The sequence below is a fragment of the Rhipicephalus sanguineus genome, chromosome 8, assembly GCF_013339695.2.
Source record: "Rhipicephalus sanguineus isolate Rsan-2018 chromosome 8, BIME_Rsan_1.4, whole genome shotgun sequence".
In the NCBI taxonomy this organism is placed as follows: domain Eukaryota; kingdom Metazoa; phylum Arthropoda; class Arachnida; order Ixodida; family Ixodidae; genus Rhipicephalus; species Rhipicephalus sanguineus.
The window spans coordinates 28,662,117-28,688,943 of NC_051183.1; the positions used below are offsets into that span (position 1 = coordinate 28,662,117).

The 26,827-nt window shown below is 45.3% G+C and overlaps 1 protein-coding gene across 1 annotated transcript in view; it reads right to left on the reverse strand.

The window, feature by feature from the left end:
- LOC119403099 (ubiquitin carboxyl-terminal hydrolase 47) overlaps positions 1-26,827 on the reverse strand; it is a 90,298-nt gene that overhangs the window by 9,681 nt on the left and 53,790 nt on the right. The window contains 12 exon segments of the mRNA XM_049418802.1: positions 808-879; positions 2,033-2,163; positions 2,863-2,910; positions 12,499-12,629; positions 14,549-14,667; positions 15,984-16,099; positions 16,792-16,872; positions 19,164-19,247; positions 20,774-20,865; positions 22,675-22,765; positions 24,295-24,428; positions 26,109-26,360. Coding sequence (XP_049274759.1) covers positions 808-879; positions 2,033-2,163; positions 2,863-2,910; positions 12,499-12,629; positions 14,549-14,667; positions 15,984-16,099; positions 16,792-16,872; positions 19,164-19,247; positions 20,774-20,865; positions 22,675-22,765; positions 24,295-24,428; positions 26,109-26,360 — 1,351 coding nt within the window.

The window sequence follows — 26,827 nt, forward strand, 5'->3', positions numbered from 1 at the left end:
AGTACAAGTCTGATTATTACGAATCAACCAACTTTTTTAAATTCGCGTTACAATGTACCAAATGGCCCACTTTACCACTTTCCTACTTCAAATGTCAAGATCATCAGCTGTTTCAGCTGGCAGCATCGCTGAATCCCGGTCGTCGACACCTGACTAAGTTTTACACGATGCCGCAGACATGTTGCTCAACACTGGCTCTGAGGTAACGCTGTGCTTGGAACGAAAGCGAGACAGAACATGCACGGTTTGATGTACCACAAGCCCCACTGTTGTACAAGATGCGCCAGTGACAATTTCAGATAAAAACGGCAACTCACAGCCCCGGAAAACGACGTCTAGGTGACACCAGAGTAGAAGCAGACAAGACGGACGCAGACTAACAACCAATTTATTGAAATCACATAATCTTCCCTCGTGGAACAATGTTCCTAGAAGCCTCGTGGATAGTTAGAAGTGGCCCAGATAAGTGCGTCAGCGATACATCCGTGTATCTCTCTAGGAAAGAGCTTGATTTTCTGGTGTAGATAGGGTCTTGGTGGGGGAGTGTGCTTTCGTCATGCGGTCGTGGCTGTTTTTGCGCACGCGCATTGTTCCAGGAGGGAAGTTTACGTGATTTCAATAAATCAGTTGTTAGCCTGCGTTCGTCCTGTCTGCTTCTAATCTGGTGTCTCGTCCTAAGCACAGTTTAAGTTTACATAACATGTCTTACCAACTAGCTCCTCAACACACGCTCCTCGGTGACATTTACACTTCAAGTCACTCACCCAGCAGCTGCTATGGAAGGTGAAAAAAAAAAAAAAAACACACCTGACATTTTCTCGACTGGAGATTTCTTGCTTCTCCTCTTCAGTTAACTCCTTGAGGGCTTCTGTCTGGTCACTGCATGGAGGTGAAAGAGCGGGAGTCAGTGGCAAAATCAAACGATGCACAGACAATGAAAATAATAGTTTCATTCTGAGGTTCTATGTCCCAAAACCATGATACTATGAAGAACACTGTCATGTGGGACTCTAGATTCACTTGGCCACCTGGCGTTTTAACCCTTTGCGGTCCGAAACCTTGACGCACCTTCCGTCCATTCCGGTCCGAAACTAAAGAAATCAAAGCTTGAGTAAAAGAAGTTCACTTACTCATTTAAAGATGGTGCAAAATGGAATAATAAAGACGCGTGTGTGAATCAACCATGAGAGAACTTCTGCAGCAGTGCCCGACCACGAACCACTGCGGCCGAGTTGCGTTATCAGGAGGTGCCCGACAACGGACCGCAAAGGATTAATGTGCACCTAATATGTACAGAGACGTCTTTTTTCAGCATGCCCTGTCTTATAGGTCATTTTGTCGCAGAAGTGTTTGGCTAGGTTTCCTTACAATCTGAACACAGTGACGACCTCTGGGGGTGTAATTCTGTGAAACAAAAATTGTCTACCTTCCAATGGATTGTGCTCTATCAGAGCGACAAAGCATATTTAACAGAAACAGAGCGTCAAGTTTTCAAGAAATGGGAGTGTGAGCGTGTTGGTGCTGTGTGACCAAAAACACCCCAAAGGAAGTAATATGTTTGAGTACTCCAGTACACTCTGCACTCTAACACAAAGAAAGGTGTATTTGAGGCATTATTCTGCCACACAATAAAAACTGTCATCTATCCCATGAGCTTTCCTTCTGTTGTTGCCGCATGGCCTGTATTTGCCGGTAAAGAACACCGTGCAGCGATCAGTGTGACATAGCACTCTTGATAGGAAAGTGGTGTGCGCAGTTTTTCAAGTAAGGAAACGCAAGCAAGCCAAACGATTATTGTTGTGTGCCAGAAAGATTCCCCAAATACCCCAGTTTGCCTAAGCATAGTCTACAGGGACACCAGCCCTGACACACCCTAGAAGGTGTAGCAGTGTCATTAGCTGGGCTAGTTGGTATGCATCCATAGCAAATAACAGTGCAAAAAAAAACGAGACGAGGCACCCAGAAAGAAGTGACAGTACCAAGCCACCCCGAAGGTGTACCAGCGTGGGTGTAATGCCCCTCTTATACTCACCGATAGAGCACCACGAGGCCGTCCTCGCTTATGTACAGCGGCCAGGCGGTGAGGGAGGATGCGGTACCGTGCCAATCCATATCCGTGTGCACAGTCAACGACGACACCAGACACGGGAACTGACCGGGGCACTGCATTCCACAGATGCAGAGAGAATCTGTGTAAGCAAAGCTCTCGCATCTCGGTGCATCACACCATTGCCGATGCAAGTGCCGTCTTCACTACACTGCCACACCTTTCCCGCACGTGTGCTCGCGATCACACTGAAAGTGAACCGTGCGTTCGAAGAAAAAAAAAGTGCTCAAGGTCATGACGCGCACTGATGAAGGGATGCATCTTCTTGCCCCCTTTGGCATCCCCCTCCCTGCGTAGCTTTCAGCACACCGGCTGGTACGAAAGGAGAGAGAGAGAGAGAAGCGTGCGGCAAATCCCTGGAACTCCGCTTGTACTTGACGTGATCTAAAAATTTTTGCGGCAGTTGATTCGTGGAACAATAAGCTTTTTTAATAAAGCCATTGGACGATTACTTGGAAAAGTGTCGCAGGGCCCCTTTAACGCCTTCACCGCTACCCCCCTTGAAAGCAACAACGATAATGACGCAATGACTACGATGGCGGTCACAAACGACAGGACTGGGAGGGCGGGATTATGATGGCACAGCGGTGGAGGAGTCGATGACTAAAGATTGATGCCCTAGTTTTCTGGCTAACAATTTGTCAGGGCCAGAGAACGCTGTGAGAAGTACAATCACGACAATTCTCACAGATGCCATGAAACGTGCAGCAAGTTTTAGCTCTCCGTTTCATGGCATCCGATATTCGGGCACTCACCTTAGCGACTTCAATGACTGATGGGTCCAGGCCACTCAGTTTGGACAGCTGCAAGTTTCAAACACAGACGAATGAGAACCGAGACCAACGGAAAAAAAAAAAAGGTTAAGGTCATTAAAACACAACTATATTAACATGAAATTAGAACGAGTTCAAAACAAAGCGGTAAGATTTATTTTAATTCATTACGACAGGGTGTCGGTCTCGAGATTCATGGCGAAAGCTAATCTAAAAGCACACCTTGGAGAGGAACAAAATTGCATGATTATACTCCATATTTAAAGGGACACTAAAGGCAAATAACAATTTATGTCAGAGTGAAAGTCCAATGTATGACAACTTCTAAAACGGCAATACAGTCGACTCATTAATTCAAACTCGAAGGGACCCCTGGATTTTGTTTGAATTATCAGGCTGTTTGAATTATCGGAAGTTCTCATATATGCGACTCTGGGTAAGGTGACAGCACAAATTATGATTAGACATCTATATTCACACTTTTAAGCATTTCTAGAGCTTAACTACAAAAAAACCGAAAGCAGTGCGTGTAAGGTCAACAAGTTTATTGACTATCTACTGCTGACCAGACCTTTTAAAGAAATCATCGATGGTCAACTGCTTTTTTCCACATGCGCTTTAGCACAAAGCTCTCGATGCCAGTAAGTGCAGCCAGTTGATTCTGAGAGTTTTCTGTTCCTGTCAGAAATTTTCTCACTTTAGCAATGTAGTGGAAGGCCTGCACAGTTGTCACATTTTCCCTTCTGGATTTTCCACTTCTGGTTCTTCTTCACCTCTCACTGCTGTGTTGTGCTGGCAGCACCTCTGCCACCAAAGTCATCGAGTGTGTCCTCCCTGCACACACACAGGTTATCATCAGTAGCTGCATAATTGTCGAGGTCGGCAGCTATGTTGTGCGCTTTTAGAGACAACAGCACTTGGCTTTCGTCGTCCTCCTCAGTCTGCGGCAATCAGGTGAAGCGGCAATTGCTGCAGCCAGGTACGCGGAATGCATGCTGGAGCATTTCCTTATTGTTGCTGATGTCACTGCATTCCATGCGTCGGCGAGCATCCCCACGACGAGAGGAGTGGTGACACTGTAAAGGCATGCCATTGTCCATACATATCACATTCTCTTCAGCAGTGTTTTCCCGGTAATTAGCTTCACCGCATTTGATTACCCCTTGATCCAGGGGGCTGGAGGACAGTGTTAGGAGGCAGAAATTCGAGGCGAATTGCTTCGCAGCCCCTCCACGGTCGCCTGTGCAGGGCAGTTATCAACAATCAGCAAAATTTTTCCTTTTGGCTCGCTTGATTCCAGTTTGCGGAGCAACCCTCGAACAAAGCTTGCGTCATCCAGGCTCGCGTGTTTCCGTCATATGCAACTGGGAGCGTTCGGACGCCTTTAAAGCACCTGGGACGCTTTGACTTGCCCACAACGAAGAGTTCTGGCTTGTGACTTCCGTCCATATTGGCGCAAACCATGACGGTTAACCGTTCTTTGCTGAGCTTTCCGCCAGTACAACACTCTCCTCCCTTGCGACACAAGGTTTGATCGGAGCAGGCACTTAAAAAACGCCCCATTTCGTCGGCATTATATATGTCAGCCGGGGAGTATTCAAGCAGCAGGCTTTGAAGTTTAGTCTGCCGCCAGTCAGAAGAAACAGTTTTCATCGACTACTGCCGCGCAAGTTCAACACGCTCACCGTTTGAAGGAGAGACCGTGGCGTTCCTTGAACCCGCGAAATCCCAGCCATCGCTGCACTTGAAATTTTCAATTCCGAAGCACAAAGAAGTTCTTCAGCTTTCCTCCTCGTAAGATTGGCCCATTTATCGGTAGATTGGAGCTCTCCGTGCGCGCTTGAGCCAAAGAAGCACGGCGTTTTCCGAGATCCGGGTACGCAGCTTCCCTAAGCCTTTTCCGATCGGGAGCGAAGCGGCTCGCGTTATTCTGCAGCTTGTCTTTGGCTTTCAGAATGGTTGTGAGAGTGCTCTTGGTAATTCATACTTCAGTGCCACTTCAGTCCTTCTTCACACCAGCGTCCGACTTCTGGATAGCGCCAATTTCTCCTTTAGGGGTAGTGTCCGGTACTTCCCTCGCGGCGACATGGTCGATCGAAAAATACGCAGCACATAAGAAAGACAGGCTGGCAGGTCACGTGCTTCGGAGTCGGCCAGCGGGCCAGCGCCACCGGCACGCCGGAAAAGCAGAGACAAGCCGCGAGCCAGCTTCGTACCCACCAGGCCAGCTTTTTTTATATTTTTTTTTTCCCCACCCGCGGCGCGGTATGCTGAGAAACGATTGTGCGGCAAAACCTTTTCCCTTGTAGCTTTAAGGCGCTTATTTTTCATTTTAGACTATTATGATAATCATAAGCACGCAAATTTCCAAATATTGCCGGCAAATCAGCAGAAATTTTCCGGTATGGACAGGCAGAAAGTACGAATTAACCGAATGACGAAGTTTGAATTAAGCGGCTTTTAAATACATTGAAAGCATAGCGGGCCAACCAAAATTTTGAATTTTGTATGAATTAACCAAAAGTACGAATTATCAGAGTTTGAATTATCGCGAGTCTACTGTATTATCAACAGCAGTGCCCTACTTACCGAGAAATTAAGCTAAATGTATCACATGATGAGCGCCACGAGTGGGACATTTTGGAAGTGATGCCGATGACTTATGGAAGTCGGCCTGCAATAAATCACTAGTAATCAAACTAGCAGCAGTAAAAAAAGAACCTTCCGAGCATCAAAAGACGTAATAAAATGCTGTTTGTTCGTTTCCGCTTGATTCATGAAAAAAAAAAACAAAACATCCGTGGCGTTGCCATGGGGAACGGCGCGCGTGGTTCAAAGGTTCCGTTTTCGCCGAACTGCGCCTCGCCCGTCTCAGTGGTAGTTTCGGGATCGCGTACTGCCCGCGTGTGTATTGCGCGCTCGTGAAAGTCGCTCTGACAGAAAGTTCGACAAAATGCCACATGAGCTTCGTCGCCCGACACCGCACTGCTGGGTTTCCTTGCTGCTTTCGGGCTCGGGCTCGGGAGAGTCGCTGCCGAGGCTGCTATCATAGTACGCAATGACGCCGGAACTACGAGCCCTCAGCAGCATACCGCGTTCATCGGGGCTCAAGTCACTGTATTGGAGCCCAGCGTCGCGAGCCAATGTCTCGTCAAGTTCTCCGTCCACATCCATTGCGGCGATTGCGGCAAGCTTCGATGGCTTCGATGGCCGTTGTTGCTACTGTGGGTCCCGCTACTTCCGCTCTGCTGCTACTAGTGTCGGCGGCCGCGCAGTAAAAGCGGGCAACGTTGGGCACGGCAGCAGTGACGTATGAGAGTCGTATTTTCAGGCGGGAGATTTGAAGCGCGCTAACTAGATGCGGACCACTAAAAACGTGATTTTATTTCAAAATAAGCACTTCCTTGGCACAAAAGCAGCGCTACGAGGCTTCTGGACCGCTATTTCAACAATCAACGTCGACTTAATATTTGCCTTTAGTGTCCCTTTAAAACAGTTGAAGGCTACCTCGATGGCAGTATATCTCATTATGTGCATCTTTCAACAGGTTATAATACTAGAGCGCAACGTCTTTCAAACGCTCCACTTCAGCTGACTGACAACGTTTTTAAGCATTCTTTCTTTCCGCGAACCATTGAGTGGAATGCCTTAGATGTGCACACTATTGAAACTGACAATACAGAAACGTTCCAATCATTGTATGCCAGTCGACTGTCTAAAGTTCATTGCCTTTGTTTTTTGTGCCTCTTGCTTATAATTATACTTAAGCCAGCTGCACTGATGTTGCTTTATTTCGTGTTTTATATGTTTTATATAGAGCTGTGCGAATAGCAAAATTTTGGGTGCGAAGCGAATTCGAATAATAAAGATTGAGTGCGAATCGAATCGAATAATTTCGAATAATTTTTGAATATTTCTCAAACATTTTTCGAATAATTTGAAGTGAAATTACAGAAAAAGTTGCAGAGAATCCCTAAGTATGTTCTTGTGAGATAGCAACATGAAAGTGTTTCTTTTCGCGAGGTTGATGAAGCGCTGGTGGGGTCATATGTTATAGTTGTCTTTCTTATCAAGAATGAGGCAATGTAGAGGCCAAATTGTATTTATGTACATGATTTGGTGCAACCAAAGTGTTGCTGACAACACTTTACACGTGACAGGCAAACATGCCATTTCCTCAGCCTCTCCTCCTCTTTCAACTTCTGTGGAAGCCCAACTGATGTGGTGGACAAGGTGTTCCCTTCAAGTCCGGAGTTCCAAATCTGCCTCGTAGACGTCGATATATAAGAACATCTGAAATTTTGGATGCTAAAAAGCTTCGGCGTCCGATTTTTCAGACTTCCTGCCCAAATTTCAGGTCCAAAACAGCATTAATTGAGCCCCCAACTCTGCCACATCTTTCACCTCCATATTCAGTGATGCTACCGAGGACTTCTGATTTGAAGCAATTTTTGGAGCAGCAAAATTTCCGTTTTGGAGCACTTTGGAGCAGCAAAATTTTAATCTTGGAGCACTTTGGAGCAGATAATTTTGCATCTGGGAGCACTCTGGAGCAGCGAATTTTACATCCTGGAGTGCACTACAGAAGCATATTGCAATAACATTCAAGCACCGGAATATTACTATGGGAGGCTCTTATGAAAGCTAGAAATATTTCGATTCATTGCAAATATCATGGAAAAGATCATCTCATGAGAACTCCATACTTCACTCGCTAATGAAAAAATAAGGGCTCATGCAGTTGAGTGTTCTGAATTAACCTCTTCGGGGATTATTTTCGACACTAGCAAATAAACAGAATACCAGATCAATAAAATTGAACTTTATGAATAACACTCTAAATACATCTATGTGGTTATCAGCAGACATTGTAGACAAACGCGTGATGTACAGCAGTGCCTCAATGCCAAAGAGCCACACTGTCCCTAATGCATTCCCCTAAGAAAACTCCAAGGCGAAAGCCAGGTTCTTTTTCTTCTCGATCCACGGGTTGATCCTCCCCATCCTTCTCTGCAAGCTTTCTGCATCTCACCTGGTTTTGCGCTAGCTCCATGATCGGCGCACCGATTACGGAAGCAGTGTAAAGCGACGATGTCGTGATGGTGTCATCACGTGACATCACGATATATGATGCCATGATGACGTCACAAGTTTTGACGATCTATGACGTCGTGATGGCGTCATCACAATTATTATTTTTTGCATCAATCGATTGACGCCGCCGACGGTCAACTTTCGTGTTTGATACAGCATCTGATGCTTTCGCATTAATATTGCGTATTGAACGTTAACAACCTGGCCTTACATACCAAACTGTCCTCCACCATGTCACCTCCTTGCCATGCGCGAAACAGCTTCGCTTATCATCCACTTCACAGAGTGAAATGGCTCCTCAACTTTTTTTAAATGTTTATTGTGATAACAATTATATGGACGCTCTCCGCGGATTTTTGTCGTCGACATTGCCGCAATTTTCTGTATAAAGACCAAATTAATAACATCACCACGCGCATTCTAGCCGCGGGTAAAAGCTCGCGAGCGCTGGCGACGAACGCGGCTGAAGCGGAGATTAAGCTAGCCGGCCGTCTGTCTCCGTCGTACGGACAGCGCATGAGATAACATCTTCCTGCGTGTGGGCCTGCCATCGATTGCTCATCAAACAGCGAGGAAACGCCCCGCCCGTCTTTTGTAATGAGCATGAAAGGACGCCAGAGGAGCGGGGGGGGCAGGGGACCGCATTGTTCGAAGGGCGCAGTCGCTTGGGCGCGCGCCATCTCGAGGCATCAGGAGACGGCTCGTAAACTTGGTTCGGTTCCTGGAGCGGCCATATTCCCTTAAACTAGTGTTTTGTTGAGTTACGCGAGATCGAATCCAAAAGAGTTAGCTGCTAGCCTTACTTCGTTTAAGGGGAGACCCTGCTTCTGAAACATGTTTCTTGTTTTTGAGCGTATCATTATGAAACTTTCACAGCTTATGTATTTTTACATGCTGATTTCAAATATGCAATTATTGTTCTAATACAATATGTAGTTTTGAAACTATTAAATAGTTTTTGTATTGTTAGGAGCAGGCTTTATTTCTAAACTGTGAGAGTTATCAAGCAAATCAGCCTATCACAATAACCTGGAATAAATGCTGTATGCAATAAGACAAGAATGGATGTCCTAGGCCCATTTGAACAAAAGTTATGGTATGTTGAACATTCCCAGCTTGATCCCAGTTTGACCGAGCTCAAAATCGCTGACTTGCCGTGTGTTCAACGTACTATAACTTTTGTTCAATTGGGTCTAGAACATCCATTCTTGTTTTATTGCAAACAGTATTCATTCCAGCTTATTGTGATATGCTGATTTGCTTTATAACTCTTACAGTTTATAAATAAATCTTGCTCCCAACAATATACATGAAATATTTGATATTTTGAAAACAGCATAGTGTACTAGAAAAATAATTGCATATTTGAAATCAGGACATAAAAATACATAAGCTGCGAAAGTTTCATAAAAATGTACTCAAAAACAAAGAAATATGTCTCCGAAGCAGGGTCCCCCCTTAACAATACAATTTGTTGGTATCGCATTCATTGCTTCGCCCTTAAGCGAAACTGAGTTTTTTTGCCCGTCAGCTATTGACCCCCGAAAGCGAGGGGCGGACGTGTAACATGGGGTAGCCGCTTCACTGTGGGCCGTCAGCGACGGGCCCGCTATTGACAGCTGCGTATTTGCGGCTGCTCCGACCAGGATATATGCTTTTATTAATGAGATGACATTTTTAAAAAGCAAGCAAAAAATTCGAATTGGAACCCTAGCACGTGAGCTCGAAAGGGCAGGGCCTTTTAGGGGGTATTCACCGCAGAGTGATTAAACTCGGACGTGCTGGTATAAGCAATTGAGAAAAAGCTCTTCCTAATGAAGATCCATGGATAAAGTATATCCGAGGAAAAGTGTGAACGCATTTCCACCGTTGGCGTGCTCTTCCATAAACGCGAAGCAAGGAAAATTCGATAGTGTTCCGTATATATACTGCTAGCGATCCCAGATTTCATTCCGCGATGTCCGGAAACAGAAGTGACAGACATTTAGCAGCACACATGTAGTTATTACTGAACATTGCTTTCCTTACGTGCCGTACGACGCTTGAAACAAGCTATCAGCAGCGTTTCTAGAACAGACGACGTCCGCCGATGAATCGCCGTCGCACTTTCTCGCTACCGAGAGGCCTAGACGTCACGAGCCTCTGCGGAGAGCGCGTTTTGCTGTCGAGCCGACTTGCAGAACAGAAGCTGCGTCGGCACCGTGCTTGGCATCGTGGCTTATTCGGGACGCACGCGCGAGCGCTATTTATTCAGCGAAATAATTCTTGGTCCATGGTTGTGACTTTGGCAACCCCAAGATCAAGCTGCACATGTTCTGACGCGCCGGCCGTGCGATTGCCGGTGATAGACGCCCCCAAACCCGAGACTTTGGCGCAGTTTGGCGCAATTTTCGTCGATATTATCAGGATGGCGCAGTAAATATAATTTGGCGCACTTTGGCGCAGGAGTGGAATCACTGCATATTGGAACCAGCGTTTTCTTGAGTTAATAAATTTGCGAGCGTAGCGGAGCTTGAAAGGCAGCTTTGCCGCAATACGGGGGTGTGATGAGGTGAAGCATATTGAAAATCTAGGGACCACTTCCAATCGGACGTTGACTGTGTCTTGGCAAAGTTCGACCGTAACGGAGCTCGAAAGGCAGCTTTGCCGCAATACGGGTGTGTGATGAGGTGAAGCATATTGAAAATCTAGGGACCACTTCCAAACGGACGTTGACTGTCTCTTGGCTAAGTTCGACCGTAACGGACCTTGAAAGGCAGCTTTGCTGCAATATGGGGGTGTGAGGAGGCGAAGCATATTGAAAATCTAGGGACCACTTCCAAACGGACGTTGGCTGTCTCTTGGCTAAGTTCGACCGTAACGGACCTTGAAAGGCAGCTTTGCCGCAATATGGGGGTGTGAGGAGGTGAAGCATATTGAAAATCTAGGGACCACTTCCAATCAGACGTTGTCTCTTGCCCAAGTTCGACCGTAACGGAGCTTGAAAGGCAGCTTTGCCGCAATACGAGAGTGTAATGAGGTGAAGCATATTAAAAATCTGAAGGGGTCACTTTCAACCGGACGTTGACTGCATTTCTCTTTGGGAAGTTCGAATAGTTCGAATAGTAAAATTTCAGTGCGAATCGAATCGAATAGCAAACACTATTCGAAAAATATTCGAAATTTCGAATATTCGCACACCCCTAGTTTTATACTATTGATTTCACTTAACCCTTTCGCTACCGAAAGAAAAGAAGGTGCCAAAATTATCGAAAAATTTTTTTGCTTAATCTTGTACAGTTTTCTTTTTCTGAATAAAATGGTACCATTCTTTCAATTCAATGGGGTTCCTTTATTTCACAAATCGCATAAAAGAAAGAGAACTTGAAGGTGGCTTCACCGTATGGCAATGCAATGAAAAATGGCAATAAAAAGAGGAGACACAAATGGCCTAACATAGACAAGTGTGGCCATCTAGCATGAAGAAACGGAAGTATGACTAGCATAGTCTTAATTGGTTCTGTGTGGGACCAATTTTTGCTGCTGACGAGTATAGTCGTCATCGGTCATATAGTTACAAGATCTTATGACTATACTCGTCAACGGCAGTGAAAGGATTAACAAGATAATTTTATGTGTTAATTTGTCACTGTGATCCACTCTGCAATGTGTGGGGGTGCTATCACCCTATGCAAAGTCGTTTTTGCCTCATGGCACTAGCGTGTCGTAGTTCGCATAGTTAGCTTTGCTGCCGAGCAAGAGTTGGCACTGTGTTCACGTGGTGGCGCCACCTAGTGGGAGTGAGGTTGGGCGAGCACGAGGAAGAGCTTTTGCACCTTGGGGTGGTCGGAGATGGTGGGCTCTCGTGGGAGGTCCGAGGGTGCGATACCGCAGCTCGTTCCCACAGGCTCCCACGGTGAGTCGAACGTCGGCGATGCCACGTTTGAGGTACATTGTGTGTGTTATGTTCTCTGTGTCTTTTATTTGCATTACAGTGGGTTATTTGTTGTGTTACTGTAGCTATTTCTTAGATTCAGCTGGCGAGCTCGCAGCCATGCAAAAGCTTTTAATAAATGTGCTAATGCTGCCCGCACAAATATCTTTCGGTATTCGCTTTTTCCCGATGTTATTCAAGAATGGAATGGACTACCTGCACATATTGCCGAGTGCCCTGATGTAAAGGCGTTTGAAAATTTTCTCGACAACCATGTTCCTCGAAATTTGTAGGATGGTGTTGATTTTGATATTTTGGAATTCTTTTGTTATAGTTGTTGACATCTGATGTTACTTGAGCGTTCTTTATATATCAATTGTTAATTGATGTATTCCCTCCCTGTAATGACCCACAAATGTGGTTGAAGAGTGTTCAAATAAATAAATAAATAAATAAATAAATAAATAAATAAATAAATAAATAAATAAATGTGCCCACGGCAACGAATAATAATAATAATATCTAGGGTTTAACGTCCCAAAACCACACTTTTATCAACAATGGCCGCTACGAAAAATCGGTTCCATTTACAAGCGAGAAAAAGCACGTACCGCATCCTTGAGGGCTCCGAGGCTGCGCTCGTTGAGTATCACTTCCTCCAGGGGGTCAAAGGTGAAGGTCGATGGCCGCCAGCGGCGCACAAACAGCACCAGGCTGTTTGAAGACACAACCTTCTCGGGCTCTGCATTGCGGGGACAGAACAACACAGGAAGACCTCGTCAGTTTCGCCTCACTGACGAAAAAGCAAAATTAGGGCAAAAAACATTTTTTTCCCTGGGTGACAGCAATGTCAAATTATATATATATAGTTGTCAGTAAAGTTATTGGATGTCCTGCTCCTGTGCTGTGACTGGAATCAATGTGGGTATTATTTATTTATGACATACTGCAGGCCCAAGGAAGGGCCTAAGCAGAAGGGGCTTAGGGAAAATAAAGTACAAAATATAATAAAAAGGGAAGCAAAATCGTAAGTATGGAGTAAATTAATGGGAGAAATACAAATGTTGGCATAAGAACATAGCATATACAAGTTCAGAAAAAAAAAAAAGCAGGCAACGCAATTATAACTAAATACAGTAGACTAATTGAAAGGAACCTGAAGGGACCAGGAAAATATCTTCCGTTTGACAGGAGGTCCGTTTATGACAGTCTACTGTAGCCAACTACATATAGTTAAAGCAACTAGAGTTCAGTATAGTTAAATTTAGGGGTGTGCAAATATTCAAACCCTCAAATATTTTTTGAATAGTGTTTGCTATTTGATTCGCACCGAAATTTGACTGTTCGAAATATTTGGAGCTTCCATAAGATAAATACAGTCAATGTCTGATTTTTCGGACTCCCTAGGGACCGCAAAATCGTCCGAAAAATTGGGCAGTCTGAAAAAAAAAACGAATTCATGCTTTTCTATTCCACTCAAGTGGTCAAATCCCCACAGCCACATTCAAAATATCTTTAATGCCTCCCAGCACACTTATCGGGCATTTTGGTTCATGCCCAGGCTCTCGTGAATACATTCGGTACCTGCCGCAAACCCCGCTTAACTACGTGAAAACTATTAATTGCAAATTTGCAACTCGTGATGAACGCCACTGATACCAGCAGGGTGTGGAATAGATTACAGCTCTCTCGCATGGAGCATTTGGAAACGAAATAAACAGACTGTAGCGCAAGAGCAGACGACTTGTCTGGCTTTCCCCGATCACTGTGCGCACGTAAATGATGCGCACACAAATCGCCGAATCTCCGTATATTTCCAGTGTAAAGACATCGCCGCACTGCGACGTGACAGTGGCCGCTTAAAATTTTCAACATGCTTCACCCCATAACATTCTGGCATTGCTGTCAAGCTGCCTTTCAGACTCTGTTACCACCGGAAATAGATTGACCCACGAAAGCGCTGGTTCGAACCTATGAGACTTTAAATGGGACTGAAATTAGGGGAGAAAGTTTGAAAAAACGGACACCGAAGAGTTTCAGCATCTGAAATTTCTGATGTTCTTATACAATGACCACTATGCAGCAGATTAGGAACTCCGGACTCGAAGGGAGCGCGCCCTTGTCCGCCACATCAGATGGGCCCCCGCAGAAGTTGGAGGAGGAGAGGTTGAGGAAATAGCATCTTTTCCTTTCACATGTAAAGTGTTGCCGACACCACATCGGTTGCACCGAATCATGTAAATAAATACAATTGGGCCTCTGCATTGCCTCATTCTTGATAAGACAACTAGGGAACACCATCCCTCCAGCGCTTACCAACGAAGCCAAAAGAAACGCTTTCATGTTTCTATCATCTCATAAGACTTGCTTGGGATCATAAGTTGCATAAGTTGCTTGGGATCCTCTGCAACTTTATTTCTGCAATTTCGCTTCGAAGTATTAGAAAAATATTCTACAAATATTCAACAACCATTAGAAAAATATTCTATTCGATTCTCACCCACATTTTGTTATTCGAATTCGCTTTGCACTCAAAATCTTGCTATTCGCACAGCTCTAGTAATTATTTACTAACATGAGAAAAATCGATCTCTTTAGTGTCTCTTTAAAGATATCAGGAAAAGAAGCAAATGAAGGAAACAACGAAAACGGTCAGCTCACCTGAAAGGACCTCTAGAAATACTTTGTGCGACATGAACATCGAGGCGTCGCTGTCCAACCGGTCCGAATCGAGGTACACCGCGCCGGGGTTACCAGAGACCTTTTTCCTGAGTCGACACCTGTGAACAGGCAGGCAGACATGACACTTCTTGTGATGTCGTTCCGGTGCACTTTAACGTTTCCTCGGCGCGACAATTTAGGGCTAGGCAATGCACATACTTTCACTTCCACCACCTTCAGTTTGTGTCATATCGGCCTGCAGTAGACTCTCGATAATTCAAACTCGAGGGGACCTCGGGATTTTGTTTGAATAATTAGAAGTTTGATTAATCAGTTCTCCTAAATATGACTCAGGGCTACACACCAACTAGTGTTATGTTTATTGTTTCCTAGTGCTGCAGAAGCATCATAGACAACTCTGCATCATTGCCAGTAAAGTTTTTAGATGCCAGTAATCATACTGGTACTCCTCATTATACAATGTGTGCCCACGAGTGTACATAAGGGACAAAATGTGTTGTGTCCCATGACAACTTGTAGCCTCTTCTCATTCTTATGACGCTTTCCCGCCCGACACCAGTGTGCTGCGGCAAAAGTGACATTAAGAGGCGTTCGGCACGCAATAAACCAAGACCAGGCCACCTCGGTTTATTTGAGACTATTAGTGACATAAAAACACGAATATGCGGCTAGAAGCAACAAAGGCGGTCGATATTTCGAGGCATCGACAGCAAAAAGTTTGAATTAGCCGAACTTGTGCAATGGGTCGTTCCACTTAAGTGGCTTGAAAATACACCGATAACATAGCAGACCAAATAAAAATTTAAGATTTGTTTGAATTTACGAAAACTTTAAATTATCAGATTAAATTTTTGAGTCTATTGTAATTTTGACTCCAAAACTTATGTCGGAGCCAACATTACCATCAGTGGCTAGATTCGTAGACGTGACGCGGTTATCTTGAGCATTTGCACATACCAGTCACTACACTAAATGTTTTGATGTGTTTCGATCCATGAGCATTGTACATCAATCCTGTAATGCTAAAAGCATCATACATGCCGCGACAAGTTGGAAGACTGCAATCTGATTTTAGTGTGCAAAACTTCATACAAAGCTAAAAACTGAATTTTTCATAACACACTGGAGAGAGTAACAAATCAATGACTGCTGTGAAGTTCCGAGCAAACGCCCCCTCCGATTTCGCTGCTAATTTCAAATTTCCGTGGAGTTCCGAAAAAATATCGAGCTCCAATTTCACTCTGGGCCGTCCAGCGAGCCGAGGAAGCCGCCAAGGACCAGCAACCCTTGGCCGAAGCCTAGGCGGGATCCAGGCCCATCCCACCAATTCGCAGGGCAATCAATAAAGTTAATTGATCTGATCTGATCCAATTTCAATGGGCGAACAAGTGCATCAACCAAGCAGTTTCATCACCTGTTCAGAGGAATGTCTCGGCCACAGCGCTCGCGGATCTTGTGCAGAATCTCTTGCTTGATCTGCAGCACTGTCGTCCCTTGTGTGAAGATCCAGTCCAGCAGGAACTTGCTTGGCTACGGTTACAAGAAGGCAGGAGGGTCAAGGGGGAAAAAAAATAGAGAGACATTTAAAAGCAAAAAAAAAACACAATTGTGCAATGTGGAGGAGCACATTTGCGAACAAAAAATATTTAGGAGCCCTTTCCCTGTCTTAAAAATTGGGGGGGGGGGTGCTCACTAAGTGAAGCTTGGCGTGTGTGTGCCTGACCTATTTTTCTTTCTTTCGCATTGTGCAATGCTCCCTCCCAACTTTTTCATTCCCCCATGATGGGAATTGGATGTCCACCTACGTGCTCAGCAGCACTGCACTTCTGTTGCTTAGGCAACCCCGACAGCCATGTGTGAAGCAATGAAATGCAGCAATAAAAGGTAATAATGAAATGTGACAAGGTGAATAAAAAGATCAGATTGCCATGTTAGAAACGGCTTATCGGCGACAAGCTCACGATCAAGAGAGCATCAATTATTGAAAAGCTGTGCAAATGCGCACGTGACCGGCACACCGTTGAGGGCCACATTTTTGTAGACCCGCATTTCTGTATGCACGGCGGTGCCGAGTTTTTCGAGAACTATGCCACCGCCGCCACCAAAACCTAACTCGTAAGCTTTGTTTAAAAAAGAAAAAAAAAAATGTCTCATTTACGATGGTTTAAAGATGGCAAGAAAAGTTGGACTCCTGATGCAAAAGAAGACCCGCTCTCACTCACCTCTGGAGCATTTGGTGACAGGAGGTAGACGTCCATGCGGTGCTCGCCAGGCTTCAGTGCCCGTCCCAGCTTGATGACAAGCTGCGCACAAATGAGAAGCCGTGAGGGGACACGTCCTACTCGGCCTCAATACCATCTGATGTCGGCAACGACCATGTGGCCAATTTAACCACGTTCGTGGCGTGTACACGTCTGCCCGTGCACTCTTGCGTGTTGACCATTATAGGCTGAGAAATTCCAAACCAGTAGCACGCATTGTTGCCATAACCTTGTGGCAACATTTGGTACGTATAGGCAACGTTGCAGTAACGTTACACCAAAAACTGGTTGCCATAACCCTGTAGCAACATTTGGAACGTTTAGTCAATGTTGCAGTAACGTTACACCAACAATTGGTTGCCATAACCTTGTGGCTACATTTGGAACGTTGCAGTAATGGTAGACCAACAATCGATTGCCATAACATTGTGGGAACATTTAGGCAACGTTAGACCAGCAATTGGTTGCCATAACCTTGTGGCAACATTTGTGAAGTTTAGGCAATGTTGCAGTAACGGTAGACCAACAATTGGTTGCCATAACATTGTGGGAACATTTAGGCAACGTTAGACCAGCAATTGGTTGCCATAACCTTGTGGCAACATTTGTGAAGTTTAGGCAATGTTGCAGTAACGGTAGACCAACAATTGGTTGCCATAACATTGTGGGAACATTTAGGCAACGTTAGACCAGCAATTGGTTGCCATAACCTTGTGGCAACATTTGGAACGTTTAGGCAACATTGCAATAACGTTACACCAACAATTGGTTGTCATAACCTTGTAGCAACATTTGGTATGTTTAGGCAACGTTGCAGTAACGGTAGACCAACAATTGGTTGCCATAACCTTGTGGGAACATTTGGAACGTATAGGCAACGTTGCAGTAACGTTAGACCAGCAACTGGCTGCCATACTCTTGTGGCAACATTTGGAACGTTTAGGCAATGTTGCAGTAACGTTAGACCAACAATTGGTACAACTAGGGAAGTTACAGAAGGGAATTGAAAGACAAGGAAGTCCACTAGCTAGACTGCCCGGTTTGCTACCCTACATGTGGGGAGAGTAATGGTGGAGTAAGAGAGAGGGAGAAGGCATGAGAATGGATGATACACAGGCACGGTGCAGCATAGCTACAGACGAGCACGTATCGCTTTCCAGGCTGACAACCTGTGAAGCTAGGCTGCCAAGACCTTGTTTTTTTGGTGATAGGATCTTGATAAGATCTTGCCAAGTTCCCATCATCATGCAACGGAGAGTGGCGTTGTTTGTCAAAGCAGGTATACCATAGTGGCGATGGAGGTAACTCGATAAGTGGCATCAGCACACGAGGTTATTTTAAACGTGTACCATCTCAATTTGGCTGCAGTGGAAGGGAGTCAATAGCCACAACTTTGTCGCACTCAGCCCGCAGTGGGCAGCCAGCCCCGAAAGCCCCGACGCTTGCATCCCTAACACACACCACTGCATTTGAACAAATATACGGAGATTTTTTTTATTCATTTCAAGCTGAGTGGTGCCCTATAAGCAAAGCTAGGTACAGAACAGCCACCGCATAAAAGGTAAGTCAAGTGAGGACCTGGTGTGCTGTTGATCATAACAATAATAATATCTGGGGTTTAACGTCCCAAAACCACGATTTGATTATGAGAGACGCCGTAGTGGAGGGCTCCGGAAATTTCGACCACCTGGGGTTCTTTAACGTGCACCTAAATCTATGTACACGGGCCTCAAACATTTTCGCCTCCATCGGAAATGCAGCCGCCGCGGCCGGGATTCGATCCCGCGACCTTCAGGTCAGCAGTCGAGCGCCATAACCACTAGACCACCGTGGCGGGCCGTGCTGTTAATCAAGCGAACTTTTGCACATGTTCAAGGTTCAATGTGGCGAAATATCACTACATACACATCGACAGATAGATGGACAGATAGTGCATGGTTTTGTCTGGTATGTATAGATATCAATGAAATCTTAAAAAGAGCCCAAATTTGTGAACATTACAAAGAGGTCGGGAGGACTGGCAAGAATAGCACCGAACTGAAAGAATTTGGTACCCGTTACTAGGCAGTCATCAGTCGTGGGTTTGGTACTTTTGTGGCCTTGTTCTGTGCCTGCGTGAGACCAGTTCATGGGCAGCATTAATTTGACACTGCATGCGCAAAAGGACCGCTGCCGCTCGGCGACACCTCCACTTGCCACTTCGTCCTAAGCGTGTCAAGCTCTTCGGGAGGTTCATGTAATGCAGTTTAATATGTATGCGCTTGGGTCGGGACTGGAAGAAATGTTGAATAAAGCAATACAACATAACGTGCATTCGCTTTGAGTGTCCTCACCTTGGTGTCTTCTGCGTAAGAGACGAGGTTGTCTGACAGCTTGGTGCACTCGAACTCCTGGTTGTTGGAGTACACCCGGAACACCTGTAGGAGCAACACAAAGTGTTGGATAAATTCCGCCAGCAGACAATATGAGCACTACGAGTTGTTTTTAGTGGCTTGTTGACAAAGTTGCAAATGAGGTTCCGAAAAACACTAATAGTAACAAAAAAATCTGCATGCATTAAGTGTGACACTTGAAAATTTTTTAATATAAAATGCAGGTAGAACAAGTTTTCCGAACACTAGTTGTCATTTGAGGGCACTTTACCTCATCGTGAACCAGGTGCTCATGGTCTCCGTGATTACCGTATTTACTCGAATCTAACGCGCACCTTTTTTCTGGGAAAACGAGTCCAAAAATCGCATGCGCGTTAGAATCGAGTACCGAAAAAAAAAGGAAACTCGGTTATCGCATTGCCATCGACACTTCAAAATGGCCGCCTCCTACGCGCCTTGGCCATTTCTGCCATTTTTTCAGTTCGTACGTGTGCTGAGGAGATTGTCATCCCGTTCTGCGTTTGCATCGACGGCATGGAAGTGCCGACGCCAAATACTCGACGACTGCACCACGATGCCGCATTTAAAAGAAGTTATTACACGTGCAGAGACACGGACGGAAATCGGGCCGCATCGCGGTCGTTCGGAGTTCCCGAAACGTGCGTGCGAGACTGGCGCAAACAGAAGCAGAAGATTTTTTACAGCAAAGCTTCACGAAAAGGTTTCAGTGGACCAAAGCAGGGCCGGTTTCCCGAAATCGAAGAGTGTCGACAGCGACAAGGAGTTGTCCGACAGCGACGAGGACTGATCCATTACGCGACTCGTATCGACGCCGTAGTGGTGACAGTTTTAGCGGCAAGGCCAGCTTTTTGACTTTGTGTTTTACTTTTTTGAAACTTTAGTTCTTTAAAACCCAAATACTTGTTTTCTGAATGTGCGATGTTTGACTCCTACGGACTTTTTTTTTTGTTCTTTTCTCTCACGAAAGATGGGTGCGCATTACAATCGATGTATTACTTTTTTTTTTTGGTCGCGGAAAACGGGTGCGCGTTACAATCGAGGGCGCGGTAGAATCGAGTAAATACGGTAGCTCTAGCAACGCGTTGCTGGAGCTAATCACAGAGGCTACGAGGCACTCTTTGTACTTCTCCAACTTGTTTAACGTTCATGCCGCCGCCACCCATGGGCATCAGATCATACGTCAAGCGAAGGCAGCGCCACTGTTCTGCTCAGTACAAACGAAGGCATATCTGAATGTTTCAAGTTGGAAAAGATTATGTGTACTGCATTTCAATGCTAATATAGAGACAATTAACAGCGTACTTCAGTAAAAGGTCAAGTGAATGTCATCAAGTGCACCTTCACTTTTTCGCCGCATGAGATGCCAAAAGTAATTTTGAGTAACGAAATAAAGATATAAATCCACGTGTAACGAGAAAAACGGGATTCGTTTTAGACAACACAATAGTTAATCTTTCCATTAGCGGGGTTATCTCAATTTGTGTTCTGAGCGGCTGTCTGTCCCTTTGAGGTGCCTTCTCAACTAAGCCGTAATTTGCACATTGACTGACCTTGAAGTGACTGGAATCGATGCCGACGTACTGCTCCAGCTCCTTCTTGAGCGCCCCGAAAGTGATACGCTTGTCGACGTAGACTCGAAGCTCTGTGCAGACAGGTTGATACCAGTTACTAATATCACAATGTGGTACAGGTTAACGCTGAACATCCTTTCCAACAAAAAGAGAAGTCCTGCTGTAACTAAAGAACAAGAGTATGACAACTTTCTTGCAGAAAAATGTGACTGATAAACCCCAACAATGTCAAATCAAAAAATCCATCAGTACTTGGTTTAAACTAAGAAAATATGTCAGCTCTGCCCACAGAACTGCGGTGCACCTGCTCTTCACCTGTGAAAGACTGTCATGGTAGGCGGTTTCCGCTTGAACCATAAGCATACCTGCCAACCTAGTGGCATGAAAATTCGGGAGACCGCAGCGGCGGGAGGGGGGGGGGGCTTTTTTTTGTTTTTGCGTATCGGAAATTACTGAAACTGAAGACTGAGATCAGACAGGGGTAAGGATGTTTGTTTTGAGCTGCTTTGTTCTTTCATCACGAGAAACTCTACTTCCTGTTTTTGTAGTGGAGGGAACTAAACTTTACTTGTGAGGGGACCTGGTTCCCATTTTCCGACAAAAACGGTCCTACGAGATCACACCTGCTTAGCGGCAAGTTGTGTTCCACAAGAAATCCCGTGAATAGGCATTCTGCGTGGATCGCACTGTCTTCGCAGCTCCTTTGGAAAAAGCTGCCGATGCTGCCTTGCCCTTCCGCAGCACGAACGTAGTTCTGATGCTTCTGTGAAGCGATGTGCACCTTTATATCGTCCTTCCCGCCGTGCGACACGCTTACATCACAGGCGCACGTGGTACAGAATCCGTACTTGTCACCTTTCCGCCAAGTCACAAAGCACAGAAACTCAGCTGTGTACGAGTCCAGAAACACATGCAAGTACTTCTTCTTTACTTTTGACACCGCCATCTACCTCCCAACTGAACTCGGGGAAACACGCAACCCCCACAACCACGTAACAAACACAACAGACGCCTAGGCAGGCCGCGTAGGCCTAGCGTACAAATTGCGCTTGAACTTCCTTCAAGCACGGTCGTGATTCAAACAATGCCTCCTCTAGAAAGATGTCTGCCTGCCGCGCTCATGAAAGATCTGTTTTCAGTGGTGATAGCTAGCGATGCTTGCGGAGGTCGCCCGCAAAACATTTGCGCGCACACCCCCCTTCCACCGAACCAACCGACCTCCATTGGCAGTTGGCGATCTGAAGTTGCGGGCGTTGTTACGGGTTTCAAATTGACAACACGTCGCATTAACGCAGACACTCTCGAAGAACTCGCATGAACGCATCCTGCCCAAAGTATGCGTGGAAGTGGAACGGGGGCCAAAACAGACAGACGCAAAAGTTTTTCGCTTTTCGGCCACTTTTCGGGAGATTCGAGATAGCATTCGTACAATCGGGAGATTAGGTCAAAATTCGGAAGTCTCCCGGACAATTCGGGAGAGTTGGCAGGTATGCATAGGTACATTTTCTCGACGAATGTAAAACTATGCATATAAATTGTTAAAGGTTTGTTGTAACTACCTAAAATATTACGTTTGGCTGAGGAGCGATGTCAGAATCCCCAGTGAACTTTACCAGGATGTTGAAGTTTCCAACCTAAAAGTAGCGACACAAACGTGTGTGTGCGTGTGTGTGTGGGAAAGTTCACCATCTGAAACACTCGACAGGTGCTTGACAGCACGAAAATGAGTATGAGGGCTATTGGATGAAGCACTTATGCAAGTTCTCTGTGGGAGGGACAGAACAGCTTCTTCGGTTGTAATTGAGTACAGCCAGAGGCGAGAATGAGCCTAATGACAGTAAAGATTGCAGTGCATTCTGCCATGCGCGTCGCCAACTTACTGCGGCTGCCGTCCTCTTTGTCAGTGTACGGCCATGCACGGAAGTAGCGCCTTGGTTCCTCTTTCGTGGCCGCTGCATCCACCTGGGACTGCTGCAGCAGGAAATGGATTAAGCGTGCAGCATTACTACAATGCCCAAATAGCATATACAGGCAAAGACCTCTCGTGCAGATGCAACAGCTTCTGACACAAAAAGCTGCTTGCCACTCACATGCACATATGAAGGTTTAGTTATACTGAAGATGCTTAGTGCAACTTGGAATTCGCTCAAAAAACACACTCACATTCACATACTCTTCGACTCAAGAACACACCCCACACACAGTGCTGAGTGGAAGCGTGTGTGAATGCGAGTGTGTTTTTTGAGTGAATTTCAAGTCGCGCTAAGTATCTCCAATTGACAAGTAACCAACTAGCCCAACAACAAATTCTGTCAAGGTTTAGTTAATCCCTCAGAAAGCAGTGATTTATGCTGTCAAAAAGTGACAAATGGCAAGGGCTTTGAGATCTGGTAAAACGTACAATGTTGGCAACAGGGATGAGACTGCGCCACCAGCTCGCTTTCCTAAAGTTTGACTGTCTTCTAGCAATTCGTAGGGTGGCAGTTCTTCATCAGCAAATGTCAGTTTAGTGCAACGGGGCATATCACCTGGTGAATCACGAGACAGGAGAGCAATGTTCGGAGTGAGGCAGGTGCAGTATCTCACCTGTGCAGAGACATTTAGTTTAAAGGGGCCCTGTAACATTTTTCCAACTAATCATCGAATGACTTATTAAAGGCGTTTATTGCCTCACGAATTGACTGCCGCAAAAATGTTTAGAATCCGTCAAGTATGAGTGGAGTTACAGGGATTTGTCGCGTACTTATTTAAGCGCCTTCCCACTCATTTCGTACCAGCGAGCGCAATGAAAGCTACGCAGGGTGGAGGACATCAGGCAAGGAGCCATGCCTGTCCGTCAGCAAGTTTCATGACCATGAGCACTTTCTTTTCGCTTTTTTTCTTTGAGCACGTGGCTTACTTTCAGTGTGACTTGAGAACACACTGATGTTATTTCACACCATATGTAATTCTAGCATTATAGAGTACAGTGTGTGCACGTTGTGGCATACCCCGGCAGCAGCGGCAACTATACAGCTCACAATGCTCAAATCAGCCAACGGCAGTGGGCTTTGTGTTTACGACGCGGCCATTTTGACATCACTTTCTTTTTTTTAATTTCGAGAGTTTGCCCAATGGCATACATAGTTAAATATACTGGTAGAGGCCGGCTTCCGCTATATACATCAACAATGCTCTATGGTGGAGCCCATAGAGCCACAAATCATAATCCGGTGGTCTTGTTGGATGAAGGCCCACTGTTCTCAGGTAGCGCCGCCGTATCTGATTCAGGCCAGGGCTTGTCGAGAGAAGAGCGAACGATTTATAGCCTAGATTGAAATTAATCGTAAATTATAGGCCTCATGCTGCGCTACAATGCTTGGCTCACATGTTCTTGGGAGCTTCGACAACCGATCAACCGCATCTTCTGACTATGCTTAAAAAGTGACGCGGGTCCCTTTAAGGCAAGGGCCTTGGCTGCTGCATTTTTGAAGTGACTGCTAGATAAAGCAACTACTCACCGCAGCGTCGCCACAGGCGTAGCCACTGGCCTCTGCAGAGGCGCCGTCGGCGGCGGATGTAGCGGCAGCGGGTGCAGCGGCAGACGTGCTGCCACTGGGTTCAAGCATGCTCCGCTTGATCTGGTCCGTCATCTCTGCAACGTTGCAGAAGACCAGACGATTATGAATGCGGAGTGTTCAGGACATGGGTTGTAAAGATATTTCCTGTATTTCATGACTAAATCCAACGAGACTAAATATGCTTGTTTAGCTTGTCATGCTGATTTCAAATATGCAATAATTTGCCTTGTAGGTCAACTACTTCAGGATATTGAAAATAATAATAATAATATTAATAATACCTTTTTATTTTTTTAAATAAAGCAGTACAGGGATGGTAAAAAGTTTCCAGGTCACGCTGCCATAGGAATGCATGGAATAGTGGCCTGGGAACGTTTGACCACCCCTGCACATATGGCTAGGCCTGTCAAAGCCATCGGTGGCTTGAGCAGCAGAACCTGGCAGGCAGCAAAAGAAACCGAGCACATTTACGTAGTAGTGGTACATGGCATAAAAGAGATGATAGTGCAAAAAACAAACATGCACATTAGATTAGCAGTAACAAGGTATACGAAGCTGTGCCTGTATTTTTTAGTGTAACCGAGTTAGCTGCTAGCCTTACTTCGTATAACATATGAATTGTTGCTATTGCATGCATTGTTTCGCCAATGTGGCGTTGACTTTTTTTTCTAGTAGACTTCACTCTTATGAGGGAAGCCCGTTTAATTTTAATGCTCTGTGCGATCATCAGAATTATTTGTCCAGACAGAAATTTAGGCACTTCTGAAAGTTTGTAAATGTTTTTTAGCCTCCTCAGTTGCGCTAAACAAACCTACATTCTTCAAGGTAACTTCTTGGATGAGTTTGTGTTTACTAACATATTGTAGTAGCGCAAAGTTCAAAAAGAAACAGAAAAGAGAAAAAACTGGCACTACACTTGCAGTGAGTGCAGTACCCGTATGAAGCAAAAATGCTGATGGGCGAGAGAATGAGTACAGAGATATAGAGAGAGAAAGAGAAAGAAGAAAGATAGAAAGAACAAGAGAAATAGAGAGAAAGAAAGAGAAAGAACGAACTATTTTTAGCAAAAAAATTTTTTTTGGCAAGGCAAGATTCGAACCTGCCTGCCCACGATTCGCAGGCGAGCGTTGTAACCACTCTGCTATCCAGGCACGCTAGCAAAGTACAGCATAGCCTTGTACAATATAGCATAGCAAGGGGATAGAGTAAAGCATAGCATAGAAATAAAGAAATAGAGACGGAGAGAAAGAAAGGGAAGAAAGAGCAAGAAAGAAATAGAAATACGCTCAAATCTCGATATAACGAACACGGATATAACGAATTATCGGTAAATGAGGAATAGTCTTGTCAAAAATACAGTGTTATGAATGAACGTTTTTAACGAATTTTCGGATATAACGAAGATATTTTCGTGGCATATGTGATTTTGTTATAATGAGGTTTGTGTGTAAACGGACAAAAAAAGACAGAAAAAACAGAAAAAAGAAAGAGGAAGAAAAAAAAATAAAGGGAAAAAGAAAAGGCTGCCCAGCTCCGGACTTCCTTCAGGCTTGGCACCACTTGTATGAAGCTACCTTAATTTTTGCTGTCCTTGTATTTCGAGGTGCTCCCCTACGATACGTTCAACCAACGAGCCGACAACTTCACCCTTCCTTTCTCTCTTCCGTTTCCTTTCTTTTTCGAACTTTGCGCTACTAAAATACGCCTAGTAAACGAATTTCGCATTAACAGACGTAAAACTTCGATGGACTCACCCACAGAAGGCACTAACTTGGGCTGCCGCTCCTCGCCTGAGCCGCTGCCGTCCGCGTCGGCAATGTCGGGTGAATTGTTGCGCGGTGACATGTCGTCGCCGACCAGGGTCCGCTCGCTGTCCGTGAGACTAGAGTCCTCCGAGTGGTCGCCGCCACGGCAACCCGAGGAGGACGAATCACAGAGGTCGCTGTCGTAGCCGTCAGACAGCGCCGTGTTGGCCGTCTGCGTCTGCTGCGTAGACCTCGCCATGGCTGCATGCAGAACAAGAAGCTGGAACTGAGCACTTAGTAGAGTGTACTCTTGTTACATGCAAATTGAAAGGACCAAGACAATGCGTTCCATTTAACAGGAGTTCGATTTACTGAAAGACAAACATGGTTGCAGGATTCAAGTATGAAACCAGTAGGGGTTTAACGTCCCAAAACCACGATATGATTATGAGCGATGCCATAGTGGAGGGCTCCACAAATTTTGACCACCTGGGGTTATTTAACATGCATGTAAAATTAAGTACAAGGGCCTCAAGCATTTTCGCCTCCATCGTAAATGCGGCTGCCATGGCAGGGATTCGATCCCACAAACTTTGGGTCAGCAGTCGAGCGCCATAACCACTAGACCATCGTGGCTGGCGACTTCAGAATAAACAGATATTTAATTACAATTTAATTGGTAATAATTACTATAACCCATACAAATTAATGTATTTTGACATTATTTT